The sequence below is a fragment of the Phyllostomus hastatus genome, unplaced genomic scaffold, assembly GCF_019186645.2.
Source record: "Phyllostomus hastatus isolate PE091 unplaced genomic scaffold, TTU_PhHast_1.1 phas_scaffold_501, whole genome shotgun sequence".
Taxonomy (NCBI): domain Eukaryota; kingdom Metazoa; phylum Chordata; class Mammalia; order Chiroptera; family Phyllostomidae; genus Phyllostomus; species Phyllostomus hastatus.
Window position 1 is genome coordinate 66,419,802 of NW_025334033.1, and position 15,389 is coordinate 66,435,190.

At 57.2% G+C, this 15,389-nt stretch overlaps 1 protein-coding gene across 2 annotated transcripts in view; it reads right to left on the reverse strand.

Annotated features, from left to right (window-relative positions):
- Positions 1-13,408: 13,408 nt before the first annotated feature.
- Positions 13,409-15,389, reverse strand: part of ATG2B (autophagy related 2B) — a 65,280-nt gene continuing 63,299 nt past the window's right edge. For both annotated transcript variants that reach the window (XM_045822399.1, XM_045822398.1), the window contains exon 42: positions 13,409-14,687. In XM_045822399.1, the coding sequence (XP_045678355.1) occupies positions 14,457-14,687 (231 nt within the window). In that variant the 3' untranslated portion in view covers positions 13,409-14,456. The remainder of the gene's footprint in view (positions 14,688-15,389) is intronic.

Genomic DNA, 15,389 nt, shown 5'->3' on the forward strand with positions numbered 1-15,389 from the left:
CAGTAGGACCAGAGAGAAAACAAGTTCCGGGAAACAAGTCCGGCTTAACTCGAGGAAGAGCTTTCTGACAGGCAGAGCTGTCCCGTGAGAGAACGCCATCCTATATGACAGTTGTCCCAGGATAAAACTTGGAAAATGGGGGGGGGTCCCCGTCACTGGGGATGTCCCGGCAAAGCTGCAGGGTGTCTTGGCAGGATGTTGCAACAGGGTTCCAGAAGTATCTTCAGCACACCCACCCTCGTGCCCCCTGCAAGCAAGGAGGCAGACAGGAGGAGGTGACGTCTCGGTATGAGAGGTGTCGTCGTGGGTGACAGAGCCCACCGGGAGGGGATCGAGAAGGAAGGGGATGGCAGAGGCGGCGGCCCTGAGCTGGGTCTTCAAGTCAGACAGGACAGAGAGGGTGCCGACCACCTGCAGCCGTTGCCTGATCAAAGTGCCAGCCGGCGAAGCCGAGGGCTGGAAGGGTTCCGCCAAGGCTACGGGGTCGACATCCCCTGGAGGCCATGAGAGCCAGGCACGCTCGGAACAGGGGAGTGCCATGCTCAGACTTGTGTGGTAGGGGCCACTCCACTAGAACGTGGAGAGTGGCTCCGGCCTCTGTGCTCAGCAGCCGGTCAGCTAGTGGCCCTGCTTGGGGGTGGTGGGGGGGTGAGAAGGAGGGTGCAGCAGGCACACAGCCGACCTCGGGGGGAGTCAGGAACCACCGACAGGCTAGGTGTGATGGCGGCAGACCAGGGAGCACCCCAGCCCGGACCTCCCCAACCTGAGAACCAGAGTAGCTGACTCACCCACTGTTGGTGTGTCCGACAGGCACCTGGGATTATTATACCCAGGCTCGGGGTGCTGGGTAAAGTGAGACGTCTTCTCACCTCCAGAGAGTTCCCAGAATGCTTTGCCCTGCCACAGGGTGACACCGTTAGTGTGCGGCCTGGACTGGGCTAAGCTCTCCTCCTCGGTCTAGTCTCCCAGGCTGCGCCCTGGCTCCCGGGAAGGGCTCCCTGAGAACACTGCACCTCCCCAACAGCAGTGCCTCTGTCCCGTGCGGGCAGGGCTGCTGGGCGGGGCAGGAAACTCTTCCTCCCTCTTCTGCAAGGGACCTCACTGCTGCTCAGTGACAACTGCAGTTCTCCTGTCCTCTGGGAAACGGGACGATTGAACTTCCTCACACCTTTGAGTCTAAGAGTGGCCTTCTCACTCCTTCGCATGTGGGGGGACTCGAGTGCCACTTCCAGAACAAGTAAGAGCATAGTTGTCCATTTTCTTATTCTGCTGCAGCAAACCTGGAAGCCTTGTGTCACAATGGTGGTGTCGTTAAGATGGGGACCCCCATCAGCCTGAACCCCAGTGGCTAGAAAAGCAGAGCTGGTAATAACTTGCATTAAATGTGCGGCATGAGTGAGAAATCAACCTTTGTCATTTGAGAGTTGGGGGTGTTTGTTACAGCGGCAGAACACAGCCCATCCTGACTGACCCACCAGGTTTCCATGAGGAAGGATTGCTCCCTAAACTCTGGGTCTCTTGCCCACCCCTTACTGTTCCCCAGGGAAGAAAAAATGACTTATCTGATTGATCAGTTTCCCCCCAAAAAAGACTTTGAGCCTCTGGAGGTTAGTAGTTCCTTCCTCCATTATCACTCTCTGGGACAGGCCTGTCTGCAAACTGGTCGTCTCTAGGCCACGAGATCTGCTCGGAGTTAGCGGCCCAGCCCCAGTGGGGCACGTGGTCACGCTGCCTGGCTTGTGTGAATATGCCAGCCTGATCCCGGGGATCAGAATTAAGAAGCCCACGGTCACCACAGGCCTCAGCGACGTCACCCAACCCAGCCCTTCTCGGCAGTGCAGACGACACTGTGGCCCCAGCTGCTGCTGCCTCCGGTCTGGTCCGCCTCCTTCAGTTCAGAGCTCCGCTGGGACAACAGGAGTGTCCTCAAACCCCCGGTGCTGTTATTTTGCCCATCCTTTACTCCAAGGGACTCGGAACGGCAAACGCCTGTCCCTCCTTGGGCAAAAACATGAGAGCCTGATGGTGAAATGCAAATCCGATTCCTGGGAGAGTTTTTCCAAACCCTTGGGAATACCTTAATGAGTAGGTACACGGCGTCTTGGTGCCGTGGACATTTGGGGCCGGGTAGCTCTTTGCTACTCTCCGGGGGTGGTGGTCCTGGGCATCGGGGGCTGTTCGGCAGCAAACTTCGTCTCCACCACTGCAGGCCGGGAGCGCCCGGTCTCTCCCGGCGATGACAACCGGAGCGGCTCCAGACATGACCAAATGTCCTCTGGGAACAAAGTCACCCCCTGCCCCCAGCTGAGAACCACGTTTTAGCCGATCTGACCCAGTTCCTCCACAACGGCCTCCGGGGAAGGCTGGTGGTCTGGGGAGACTTCCTGGAGGCGGTGGGACTTCAGCCCTTGAAGGACTGAACTTAAAGGGATGGGAGAAGGCCTGGCCCTAAGGACGGCGTGAGCCAAGGGAGGCTCGGGGGCAGGACACTCGGAGGCGTCGGCAGAGCGGGAGGACGGCACACCACGGTCGGAATGACTGACCAGCCGCACAGAAAGTCACTCCGACCACCTTGGCGCGTGTTGCTCGCACCATACCTGTTTGCTAACCTCGTCACAGCAGAATGTGTCCTGGCGTCCGGACAGTGACACCAGTTTGTGGCAACTGGCCCTGCTGCTTCGGGCACCACCCCCTGCTGTCTAACAAAGGCACCTCCAGCCCCTGGTGCCTGTGGCTCCCGCTCTCCGTCCAGCCTGTAGCCGACCTTGGGGGTGGGTGCGGGCGGGGTGGGGGAGGTTGGGAGAGCCTGAGCCAAGGAGGGGACGGGCGAGGCTCGCTCATAGTGAACGAATGTCGACTCCGCAGGAGAACACGACAGGCAGCGGGAGGGGGGGCAAGGAATGCAGGTGGGGCCGTCTGTGTTTACAGAGTCGGTGTTTGCTCCTCGTGGGTGTTTTCCCATGCACTTTGCTCTTTTTTTTAAGATTTTATTTATTTATTTTAGAGAGGGAAGGGAGGGAGAAAGAGAGAGAGAGAGAAACATCAATGTGCGGTTGCTGGGGGCCTGGCCTGCAACCCAGGCATGTGCCCTGACTGGGAATCGAACCTGCGACACTTTGGTTCGCAGCCTGAGCTCAATCCACTGAGCTATGCCAGCCAGGGCCGCACTTCGCTCTTTAAAAACATTGCATCACGTGACTGTTTGTCTTGCTGACTGACGTGCCCCGGTGTCTGCCCCTCCTTCAACTCCGTGCCCAAGGCAAGGGTCTCGCGGGCCTCACCCTCACCCCAGCGCCCAGTGGCGGGACCAGGGGGCGGGAGCTGCATTTCCAGTAGGAAAATGAGTCTATCAGAGAAGCCTGAGTGGGCTCCGGTCTCAGGCTCCCCCTCAGATACCCACTCAGGGGAAACACGACAGAAGATCTTCATCTGAGTGTAAAGCACCTGTCTGCTATCTCAGGCCCCGAGCGTGCCCTCGGCAGCCCGTGTGAAAACACCATCAGGAATGACTTTCACCTGGCCCAGTATCTGCCAGGTGAAATTAAGCAAGAAATAAAATGAGAGTTTTATTTTTAGTTTAAGCAGCATCCTCGACCAAGAGGAAGCTGCCACAGACAAGGCCTGTGAAAGGGCTGGGATCATTAGGATTCTTCCAGAGCCTTCCCAGGGGCGTGTGGGGTCTGAATTTACATCACCTGCCCTGCCCTGCCTGGGATTTGTAGGGGACGAGCGCCCCCTGCTGACACCAGAGAGGGATGACCCTTTCTCCAAGATGATTCTGCACCGATTTTCAAAACAAGCTTTTCAATGGGTTACAGCAGATTTGTTCCATTGCGTGACAGGACATGCAAAAAGGAAACGATTTCTTCCTGGTGGGTGTGTCGGCACGACTCCCACAAGAGAACAAATGGCAACAGCCCAAGGGGTTGTCTTACATCACTGACTCCTTGTCTCCCCTGGAGCGATCTACCCAGCAGGTCACCCAGTCACTGAGAAACAGGTGAAGCCAAGCCAGGCAACCGGCTCAAGGTCAGTGCGGGGGGGGCGAGAGCCTGAGAAAACGCCAACTCGGCAAACAGGCCACAGAGGCCAGGAAGGTGCCTTTCGCCGTGAAATCTAGTATGAAGACGTAAGAATGCTTTTAAAGAAAATGGTATGTCCTGAAGTGGGGGGGCGGGGGGAGCAAGTAGAACTTCAGTTTGCACTGGAATGGAGAAGAGAGGAAGGTGTTTATTTGGCGTTAGAAATGTTTGTTATAAATAAAGGGGGATTCCTGGCGGTGGAGCTACAACCTTGGGAAAAGGAATAAATCTCAGCTGAGACCGGAGTCGAGAGGCCCTGCAGGGGGCGCCCTCACACCCTCGCCCTGCTCCAGGAGGAGTTTTCCCCCAGCCCAGCCCAGCCCCCCAGGAGGAAGGAAGATGTTCTCCTCCCCCAGCAACAGTCCAGCCAATCCCAGACGGTCGCAATGGCACACCCCAGCCAATGAAAAGCCACTCCCTTCTAATTCCCAGTTTCCTCCCACTGGACTGGTTATAGCAGCCCCTCCGACCCGCCCCCTTTCCTGAGTAAAAGAACATTTCTCCACTTGGTTCTCCAGACTTGCCTATGGTTTTGCTATCGCTTCTACGTTCTGGACTGCAATTCTCTGCTGCTATTCCTGAATAAACCCATTTTTGCTGGTAAAACAACCCATTTTATTTTTTTCAGGTCGACAACAGTGATACCGATTTTAAAATAGCCTAGGGTGGAGGGGGGTTGTTTAACTGTTATTAAATGTTAAAAAACGGTTTTGGGAGGGACGCCCTTGGGTTCCCCATCACTCTAAACATAACGAGAACACAGCTGGGCTGACAAAACGCCCGCATCGGGGCTCCGGCAGCGCAGGCGGGCCGTGCACCGAGCGGCCACGTCTTCCTTCGCACGGCGAAGGCGTCTGAATAAACTAAGGGGACATGCTGGCCTCTCCTGATAGACACACAAATTCCCACCGCGCGCATGCGCTGGGGTGCATTTCTCTCAGCTGTCTGCAAACCCAAGAGACTCTGCCTCCAGCGCCCTCCTTGGTTTTTATTTCCAAATGCTACCCCAGGACACGCCCTCCGCGTCCAAGTTCCCTGGAAGCAGGCAGTCCTGAATGTCGGGCTAAGAGAGCCAGCCGCCCCCGCGTCCCGAGGCTGCCCAGACCGGTGCCCAACGCCAGGGAACAGGTGCCAGATGGTCACGGGACAGGTGGTGTCTCCCAGACCAGGAACCCCAGTTCTAAAACTGCTCCGATGGGCTTCCTCGGCTTTGTGGAAGGCCAACCCATTTCTCAGAAGCAAATGAGATGATCTCCATTCATAAGAAACACATGGGCCGGACTAATTAGCTGGGATGTGTTCGCACTGGGTTCTGAGCTCCCCAAGAGCAAGGACATATCTTTCATCTCTAGCCCAGGGCATTGCACACAGTAGGCTTTCAGGAAACAGTAACACTGTCTAACACTTCCATGGTGCTTACTGTGTGCCAGACACTTATCTAAGCACTTTGCAGATGTTAACTCTCGTAATCCTCGCAACAACCCTAGTATGGCTCTTTTTTACAGAAAAGGAAACAAGCACAGAGAGGTTTGGAGACTTCCCCAAGGTCACACAGCTAACAAGTAGCGGAGCCTGGGTTCAGCCCCAGGCAGCCTGCGTCTGTAATCTTTATTCTTCGCCAATATGCCAGTGGCTCCCAAATGGGTCTGCACATTAGAGTCACCTGGGGAGCTTCAGAAATACACCCCAGGGGCTGTGATTTAATTGCTCTCGGGTGTGGCCTGTGTTCTGGCATTTTTTTAAGAGATCCTCCAGTGATTCCTATAAGCAGACAAATTTTGAAAGCTGCTACATTATCCTGTCCTACCTCATCACCCAGCAAATGTTTACTGGATTTAATTCGCTCCACGTGGAACTGCTTTCAGGCATATCAACAAACAAGCCTGGGAGGAAAAAAATCAGCCCTGGCTGGCGTAGCTCAGTGGATTGAGCGCGGGCTGCGAACCAAAGTGTCGCAGGTTCGATTCCCAGTCAGGGCACATGCCTGGGTTGCAGGCCACGGCCCCCAGCAACCACACACTGATGTTTCTCTCTCTCTCTTTCTCCCTCCCTTTTCTCTCTAAAAATAAATAAATGAAATCTAAAAAGAAAAGAAAAAATCAATCCAATTACGGTAGTGGCAAAGTATCTTGCAGTGCGACTAACTGTAATTCGAGTTGAGTCTGTGCTACGAGCCTGGATGAGGGGTCAGACATTCCTGGATTCAAACCCTCAATTCTGAGCCGCAAATTCTGAGCCGCATTGCTCCCCAACCCCCGTTCCCTTCCTTCCTTCCTGGGCACGGAGCCAGACCACGTTACCCAGGTGCCCCTGAGGCTGGGTGTGATCACGTGACTGCCTCCTGCTGCCCGAAGGTGCAGCGAGTCTCCAGCAGCGCCCAGCTGTCCTCCCCCCCGCCCCCCCCGAGGCAGACTCTAGGTTCCGGGGAGGTCGAGTCCCAGAAGGAAAGCACCCAGGGCCGTCCATCCGTCCATCACCCTGCTGAGAGCTGCCGGACACTCAGGAGCACGGGCCGGGCTTGATGTGAAGGAGAAAGACCGTCTTTTTGTCATGCCGCTGGGACTGGGGGGTTCTCTGTCACTAGTGACCAGTGTTCCTGGACTGGGTACCTTGTGTGGCTTTGCGTGGGTCACACCTACCCTAGGCCTCAGCTTCGTCGCCTGCAGAATGAAAATCATGGGACAAGTACAAATGAGATAAAGCTTGAGGGCTGGCCAGCGCCCATTTGCCCTCCAGGCCCACTCTCCACGGCTCTCTCTCTCTCTGCCCACGAGCCGTGGGGATGGCACACGGGTGGGCTGGACCTGTGGCGGGGGGGGGCTCCGGCAGCAGATGGGAGGACAGGAGCCCGAGCACGAGGGTTCCTGCGGCACCTCTGGCCACACCGCTCCACCTAAGGCCACAGCTGCGGGCGGGCAGCCCCTCTCCCACAGCCACAGGGTCTGCGAATCACCCTCGGCCTTGACCCTTCAGGCCTGCGAGGAGGCTCAGGCTGCTTCAGTCTCAGGACAGACGGGCTGGAGAAGCGCGGGGGCGGGGGGGGGGGGTGCATGATGTTACCAAGGAGAGCGGAAAAGGTGAGAAGTCAGTGCTGGTTCCCACGGCTCAGGCCCAGGACAGGCCCCGGCCTGAAAGTGACAGGCACCAAGTCTTCCGTGGCCCGGAGTCGGCCCCCACGCACGTGAGGGCCCCTGTTGCCGTGGCCCGCCCATGCTAGCTTCTTCCTCACCCCTCCTCGGTCCGCTGTGTGGCCGCGCTTCCCCTGGCTGACACCCAGTGTGGATGCCCCGTGAGTGCTGAGCAAAGTCGTCACGGCGCAAATACTCAACACGTTTAGTTCTCATCTTATGTATGTATATATTGTTACCTTCTTTGGTTATCGCTAAAACCAAGAAAACGTGAAACTGCACTGCAGGAAGGACGTTGCAGGAAGGATAACCATGTGATCGCAGGCAAACAGTTCCCCTTCCTGGGCTTCATCTCCTCAGTTGTAGAGTGACTACGTAGGACTGGACGCCCACGAGGACCCACCCATTCATCCATTCATTCATTCACTCACTCGCTCCCCGCTCCCTGACTCCTTAACCCTGGAATGCACACCCTGTCCTCACAGAGGGCGTCGGACAATAAACAGGGAAACCAGCCGGCACAGATCCACGCCACGAGAGAAGGGCCCCGAGGCGCATGTTGAGGGGTGTGTGCAGTCGTGGAGAGCGAAGGGGCCGGCCGGGCGTCTGGGCCGGTCTGAAAGGGCAGCCGAGAGGCCGGGACAGGAGGGAAGAGGCGGAGCCTGCCAGGGAGGAAGGGGGGAAGGGCCGCAGGCACTAGTCTTGCCATTTTCTCCAAGGGAGCTTTTCCTTCTTTGAGATTTTATTTATGTTTAGGGGTGGGGAGGAAGGGAGAGAGAGGAACTCGGATGAGAGGAAAATCCACCGCCTCCCTCTCCTAAGCACCCTGACAGGGAACAGCACCCTGACAAGGAACGGAACCCGAAACCCAGGCACGTGCTCTGACCGGGAATCAAACCAGCGGCCCCTGGCCTGGCAGAACGCCACCCACCCGAGCCACACCCGTCAGGGCACAGCAGGGGACTTTGAGCCCACCGGTCTGCACCAGGGGCACTTTGCCGCCCAGAGGATATCTGGGCCCATCTGGCCACTCTCTGGGGTTTTACAGGTGGGGAGGGGGGAGCTCCTTGCGTCTGTGGGTCGAGGCCAAAGCTGCTGCAGAACAGCCACAGGGCACGGACAGCCCCCCCAACAAAGACGCATCCGACCCACGGGCCAGGTTTGCCCCTGATGTAGCCCCATCCCCAGGTGCCTGTTGAACTGGTGTCCAGTGGGGCCTGAGCTTCAGCGCTGAAAAAAAAAATTCCCCAGGTGGCTCTAATAACGCCTGCTGACAGGGACGCGGCAGCACTGACCAACCAGAGCGGCCCCGGGGGGGGGGGGGTGGAGGGGCCGGAGATGCAGGTGAAGAGGTGGACGAGCAGGTTCGCTCTGGTCTCGGCCCGAGGGCTCCCATAGCCGTTCAGCCCAATCTTCCGGCAGCACGCCTCCCTTAGTCCCCTAACTAGTGAGGGAAGGTGGGGAGACCGTGCAAGTTCCTCTTAAGTGAACTCCTTGCAGGGGCCCGGGCCCAGGAGTCCCACCGGGACCGAGGGCCTGCGTGCAGGCACCGGGACACCTCTGACCCCGCCTCCTCCCCTGGGCCTTGTGGGAAACGGGGCCCCAGCAGCCGCCTCTGGGGGGCCCGGGGGGGTTCGTAAGGAACACACAGTGCCCGGCACACAAGACGCACCCGGCGAGAGCCCCGTGCAAAGTGTCCGTGACTTTTTACTGACGCTCCCAGTGATGATTTTATGGTGACGTGTGTCCCATCAGAAAACCTTTTAACGTGCTGCCTTTTTTAAAAATAAGGATTTCTCACAAGTATTTGAAATCCAGCTCCCTGGCCTGTGCCATCAGTTTGGCTCAAATAAACTCATGAACATTTTTTTTAAGTATTTCTTTTAAATGTCCCTTTCATAAGTAGAAATATATTCCTCCCAATGAAACAGAGTTATCACGTGCCTGCTAGGTCCCTACGATCAAACCTGCAGGTTGCGCTGGCCACGAGTCTGCACTGCGGGAACAACCCGAACGGTGACCCGCACCCAAGGGGGCGGGGTGGCCAGCCGCACACACCCCTGCATCTCAGGGGCAGGTGGCTGGAGGGTGCCACATGGGCGTGGGCAGTACCGGGCGGCAGGAATGCCGTTACCCGGGACAACGCCTGACCCAGCCCCACCCCTCACCCCGAGAAAGGATAGAGTGCGGGCTTGGGGAAAGGTGCTTGGCGAACGGCAACAGCGTTTGAAGCAAACTCCAAAGAGTAAATATTTTAATTTCCTTCAAGAGGATTCTTAGTTTCGTGTTTTAAATCGTCACGAGTTACAGTTCCATGAAAACACGTGTACCGCCTCGGTATTCTGGAAGTAGTCACCTCTGTCATCACCTTCACTAGGAGACGCGGCGACGGCAGGTGACGCACACACGGTGTCTGTTCCCTGCTCACGGTGGGGTCGAGGCGACGTCCACTGCGAGTCCTGGCGGGCTCAGGTCAGGGCTGAACGAGGTGCCCCAGCAGCAAACTCCGCCCCATGTGACTGGCAAGCGTCACAACGTAAGACAAATCCAACTGGAAATCGGAAGCTGCCACTTCATGGACACGAGTGACGCGTGAGACAGTGAAGTGAAGGCAGTTTTTACCGAGAGAGGGGCTGCAACCTGCACCGCCCAGGGCACCGGAGAGGCCACTGGGTGGGTCACCAGCGCGTCCGCAACCTCCTGGGATCTCTGGCGCTTCCTGCGGAGCAATGTGCTTGAGACCCAGAGGCCGGCGGCCGTTACAGGAGGTGGCAGCGCCCGACGCCTGTGTTTCTAAAGGCTGCTGGCACTTCGAGTTAGGGCCTGTGGAAGCTCTCTCCAACTTCTCACCTCGAGGGAAGCCTGTCACGGTGGCGTGCTGGGCTGCACGTCCCACCTCTGGTTTGCAGAAAGGGCAAGGAAAGGAACACACCTCTGGTTCAAGCGGGCTGACCTGCAGCTGTGCACGTAAAATCTACAGAAGGGACCACACGGTGTGTGATCCTGCAAACGCTGAGATAAAATACGTGGGCAGCAACGCGCTCCATTATTCTCACACGAAACAACTGCCTTCCAGTAGACAGAAACAAGATTTTGTGGTAATAGAAACAAAGAAATCTTTTTTCCCCCACCTTCATTATCTATACACTATCTAAATAACCTTCCTTTTAACGTAAGACTCACAAATGCTTATGGGATTTATTATATTCGATAGCAGCTGGTACCTCCAAGCTGATGCCCTTGCAGAGACAAGAGCATCACTTTGTGTCTGCTCGGTGCCTTACTTTCGGGAAACTTCGACTTCATAGACATTGTCTACAGTGCCGTAAGCAGGTCGAGAGGAAAACAGGGAGTAAGATTGCTCAGCTCAGCATGGGAGCCCTGCCACACTCCCCATAGTTCAGGAGCCAGGGCCAACGCAGGTGTACCAAAACAGACACAAAGCTAAATGACACCCCTCGGGTCAGGTCCCCAGCTTTGTACATACACAACACTGAAACTAATGTTACAATTAAGTGTCAATTCAAGGAGCTTCATTTCAATGCTGCCGGCTCTCTCTGCCCTCTGCAGGGCACACAGTGTAGGGACCCAGGGGAGACAGCAGGGGGCAGGCAGGAGCAGGGTTGTTGGGACTGTTCTGGACCTGAGCAAAGGCAGCACACCTACAGGATACCCTTCTTCACAGAGATGATGAAAGATTCATTCCTTTAAATGCTGGAACTATTTTATTTTTTTAGATTTATTTATTTTTAGAGAGAGGGGGAGGGGGAGAGGGAGAGAAACATAGATGTGTGAGAGATACATCGATTGGTTGCCTCCCATGTGCCTGAACTGGGGGCCTGGCCTGCAACACAGGCCTGTGCCCTGACTGGGAATCGAACCAGCGACCTCTCAGTTCGCATTCACTGAGCCACACCAGCCAGGTCATATTTTAATGGCATTTGAAACTGACACATAGCAGGAGGGATAAAACACTGGTTTTTGGTATTTTTGCCATTGTAGACACACTGCTACTTGGGAAGATTTTTTTTTGTTTTTTGTTTTGAAGATTTTATTTATTTAGTTTTAGAGAGAGGGGAAAGGAAGGAGGACAAAGGAGAGAAACATCAATATGTGGTTGCCTCTGGTGCACCCCCTATTGGGGACCTGGCCCACAATCCAAACATGTGCCCTGACTGGGAATCAAACTCATGACCCTTTGGTTCACAGGCCCGCACTCGATCCACGGAACCACACCAACTAGTTGATTTTCTTTTCTTAAAGCAACTTCTGTATTGTACAAATGTTGATGTTAAATGTGCGTAAGTGGGAATCCCGATTGGAACCAGGCTTTAATAAAAGGGGAGTCCACTGCAATGATGTGAGGAAGAACCACTGTGTCGTTTCTACCTTAAAGGGCAAATGCTGAGTGGGCGTTCTACGTGTACGTCATAGCAATCTGGGGACAGACTCCACGGGGGATCCACACCAGCCCCGTTTAGGAGCGGCCGCGGCCACAGCCTCGGCGGCCGTTGTGACGGAGGCGGTCTCCCCAGGGTGCTGTAACACCGTGGGGTTCGGAACCTCGCCGCCGGCCCTGGGTCAGGCTCGCCCACCTGCACTCCCCGGGGAGAGCCCTGCACGGACTTGGCGCAGCCGCAGGCAGACACACCCGCGGACTGCTCTGTCCCGGGGGTCCCGCCAGAGGTCAGCCTCGCAGGCGCCCCGGCTGCTCAGACATGCGACGCCCTACGGGCCGAGACCCGAAGGAGCCCTGAGACTCCGCGGGATGTGCCCAGTGCTCTCGTGGGGCGGCGCCGCCTGCCTGCAGTGTCGCAGGCCTGGGGCACTCTCCTGGGTGTCGCGTCCACACCGCCATTTACACACACGTGCACACACGTGCACACATGTGCACGCACGCACCCTCTTCACCCGAGAATCTCTGTTGGGCTTTGCTGCCAGAAACCCCTGTGTTCGTGCAGAAGGGACACCAGGTTTTAGAGAGGTCGAATGTCTCAGCCAAGCCGTCGCTTGGGGAGTCACAGATCTGGCCACCAAGGGTCTGTTGTTACGGTGTCACCGCCACGTCCCAGCCTGACCACGCACTTTTAAAGGAGAAAACAATGCAGGCTAAGTAACGACGTGGAAGCACTGAAGTGGACACAGAAACCTCTCCGGTAAAGAGCACGTCGGCCAGGCCGGCAACAGGCAGGTCCCCGGTGCCGAGCCCGGGACACAGGCGCCGGCTCCCACATCGGAACCCGTTGGCAGCTGGTGTGGGGGGAGGGCAGGGCAGGGCAGACGTGGGGGCCCGCCTTCCAAAGGTGCGTTTGGAGGGGCCCTGTGAGCCTGGCTTGTCCGAGGACGGGTCCGCCCGCAGCTCACAGCACCAAGATGTTTCTCCCTGTCCTACGGCTCGCTGAACTCAGGTGATGAGCGGGACCACAGGCAGCGTGTTTAAAAGTTAAGGAGACTTTCTGTTTCTAAGTGTGAGCCAGGGTTTCCGGGTGTGACTCCTCATCACAGATAACGGGCGTGGGTGCTCCGCTGTGTGGGGGCGGAGCCCGTCGGGGGGCAGGCCGGGCTGCCGGAGGGCGCCCACGCAGGCGGCACCTCCACACTGACAGACAGCCGGCCGTGCTTGCTCCGGCCGCGTCTGCCCAGACAGCCTCCACGGACGGGGGCAGGGCGGACGGGGGCAGGGCGGCAAGGGGCCCGGGACGCTCAGACCCGGCGACCCTCTGTGCACTGCCCTTTCAAGGTGTTCAGCGGTAAAGAAAAAACAAAATAAAAAGAAACGTTATTGAGCACGGTTTTTATAGATTTTACGTGTTCGGATTTTTGGCTTACACTGCTTTCTTGCTTATAAGACTTAGAGAATGAAACGGATGCACCGTCGTTTTCCAAACCCCCAGACTGAAACGGGGTTCTGAAATCTAGGCGGACCCTGACGAGGCCCCCACTGTGGAAGAGGAGAGGTCTCGCCACACACCGCTCAGCAGCGGGTGCACCCGGAGTCCCGCCGCCCTCCCCGGGTCGGCCTCACGCCGGAGACCCGGGACCTGGGAGCAGCGCCCCCCCCACTCCTGGGCCGTGACGGCTCGCTGTGAACCAGAACCAGCTTCGAGAAAGTGTCCCCAATGCGTTGGGGTAGATCAGAGTACTGCATCTATGCCTATGCTCTAAGGAAAGCAAAACATCCACGGAAGCATACAACAATTTCACCTTTAAATAAAAATACTTTATTCATTCCTGACAGGTTATCAAAATGGACATTGTTAACCAGGTAAAAATGGTACTTTCGAAATGACTGACTAGGGCAAATTTGGAGGATTTTTGGTTAATTTAAAATAAGCGTAAACACACTTCCGCTCGCCCCTTCCACACACCGCCAACGAGCACTGCGGCTGCCTAGAAGGGACGTTTCACCGGCGGTGTGGGCCCCAGCTCACCACGGGGGGCGCGCTTCCATTCACACTCCAGATCAATGGGAACTGTTACCCTTGGGTTACCCCCCTTTGCCAAAAACCTCCAGGCTGACTCTTTCTGTACTTCGTGTTTCTTTGTAAAATGACGGAAAGCAGACAGACAGCACGTGACTCGCACGAATCCAGAAACACACACAGGATAAAGTGCAGCTCGAAAGAACACGACCGGCCGGACACCCGCGCTCTCGGGCCCCGCGGGGACCCACTGAGCGCGTGGGCGGGGGGTGTCCTCCGGGCACGGGCACGGAACCCAGCGGGCGCCGGGGTTCACCCCTCCCTGGCACTCGCTCGGAGAGTCCTGTTTGCTTGGCTTCGCCCGCGGCTCGCCCTCTCTCCGAGAAGGGTGCGAAGCTGTGATTCTCTTCCAACCCGGAGGAAAAGCACCCCCGGGGAGCAGCCTGCACTGCGCATGCCCGGGGCCCGCCCACTTCCGAGCGCCGCGCCCGGGCCGGGGGTCTCCGAGGCAGCGCGCCCCCTGGGCAGCCAGGGGATCCCAGTCACTCGAACAAAAGCCAGCACTCCTCTAACTTGGCAGCAGCGCTTTAAGGGACTTTTGACACCGGCCACCAGACACTCCTGCAGGCAAGCGCCCAGCCAGCCCGAGAGTGACAGCAGTTGTGGGTGCGCGTTTTGGGGATGTTAACTTGCCTAACTAAGAAATGCTTTTGTTCCTGAGATGAGCACGATGACGTTACGTGGGTTCCCTCCGCAGCTGCCGACGGGACGCTCCGCCCCTTAGCCCCGCCCCCATCGCCCTCGGGGGAGGCGCGACGGAGGCGTCAGTCCTCGCCGTGCCGCCACTTCTGGGACTCGTCCTGCCGGACGTCGGGTCTCATCTGGTTCCTCATGCCTCCCAGCACGTTCGAGGTCGCCTCCGTGGCCACGATCAGAGGCTTCACCACCGCCGGCGGGATCTGGCGCAGGACCTCGCCCACGGCGCCCGTGACCCCTCTGCTCTCGTGCTCGCGGGCCGCCGTCTCGTAAATGGTGTGAGCCGTGTCGGCAATGCCCTGCAGGGGGCGGCAGAGAGGGGAGCCCGTCACGGGTGGGGAACCCCACGTTATCCTAGAACACACTTAGGTGGATGTATTCAACACGTTTATCAGTAGACAAAAAAATAAAATTAAAAAAAACCTGCTTCAGCGATAACCCAGGATAATTATTTTTATGGCGAAATTCTAATGATAAGGGGAGTAAGAGGCAACTATGACGACTGTTTTGCTGGGACGCGTGTGCAGAGAAGACGCAGCTGAACCCGCAGCCCCCCCCCCCCCCGGGGGAAGGGTGCGGAAGCGTGCAAGGGCCCAAGGGCAGCTCCGCCGGCCCACTCATCCCCCCGGCTAGGTCACTCGGCCAACGAAGCTTCTGGAACCGACGTGACCACCGCAGGAGTGTGGCGACAGCTCCCCCGATGCAGCGGTGACCAGAAAACCTGACTCTGGTGAGCTCCAGAATATTATTTAGCTTGGTTGCAATTACTGGCTATGCACCAGAAAGGTAACTGCGGGGCAGTCCGTTAAGACGAAGGGCTAAACAGAACATTGTATTGAGCTAATAAGCAGAGAGAATCCTGGAATCACAAAGTGGGAGCACGTCGCACAGCTGCAAACCGAGCCCCGATGCCATTCTGCGCCCGTCTCCGGACCGCCGCCAGTCACGTGATCGGACTGCCGCGCTCGGCAGCTGCAGAGGCGACCGTGCCGGCCAGGCCA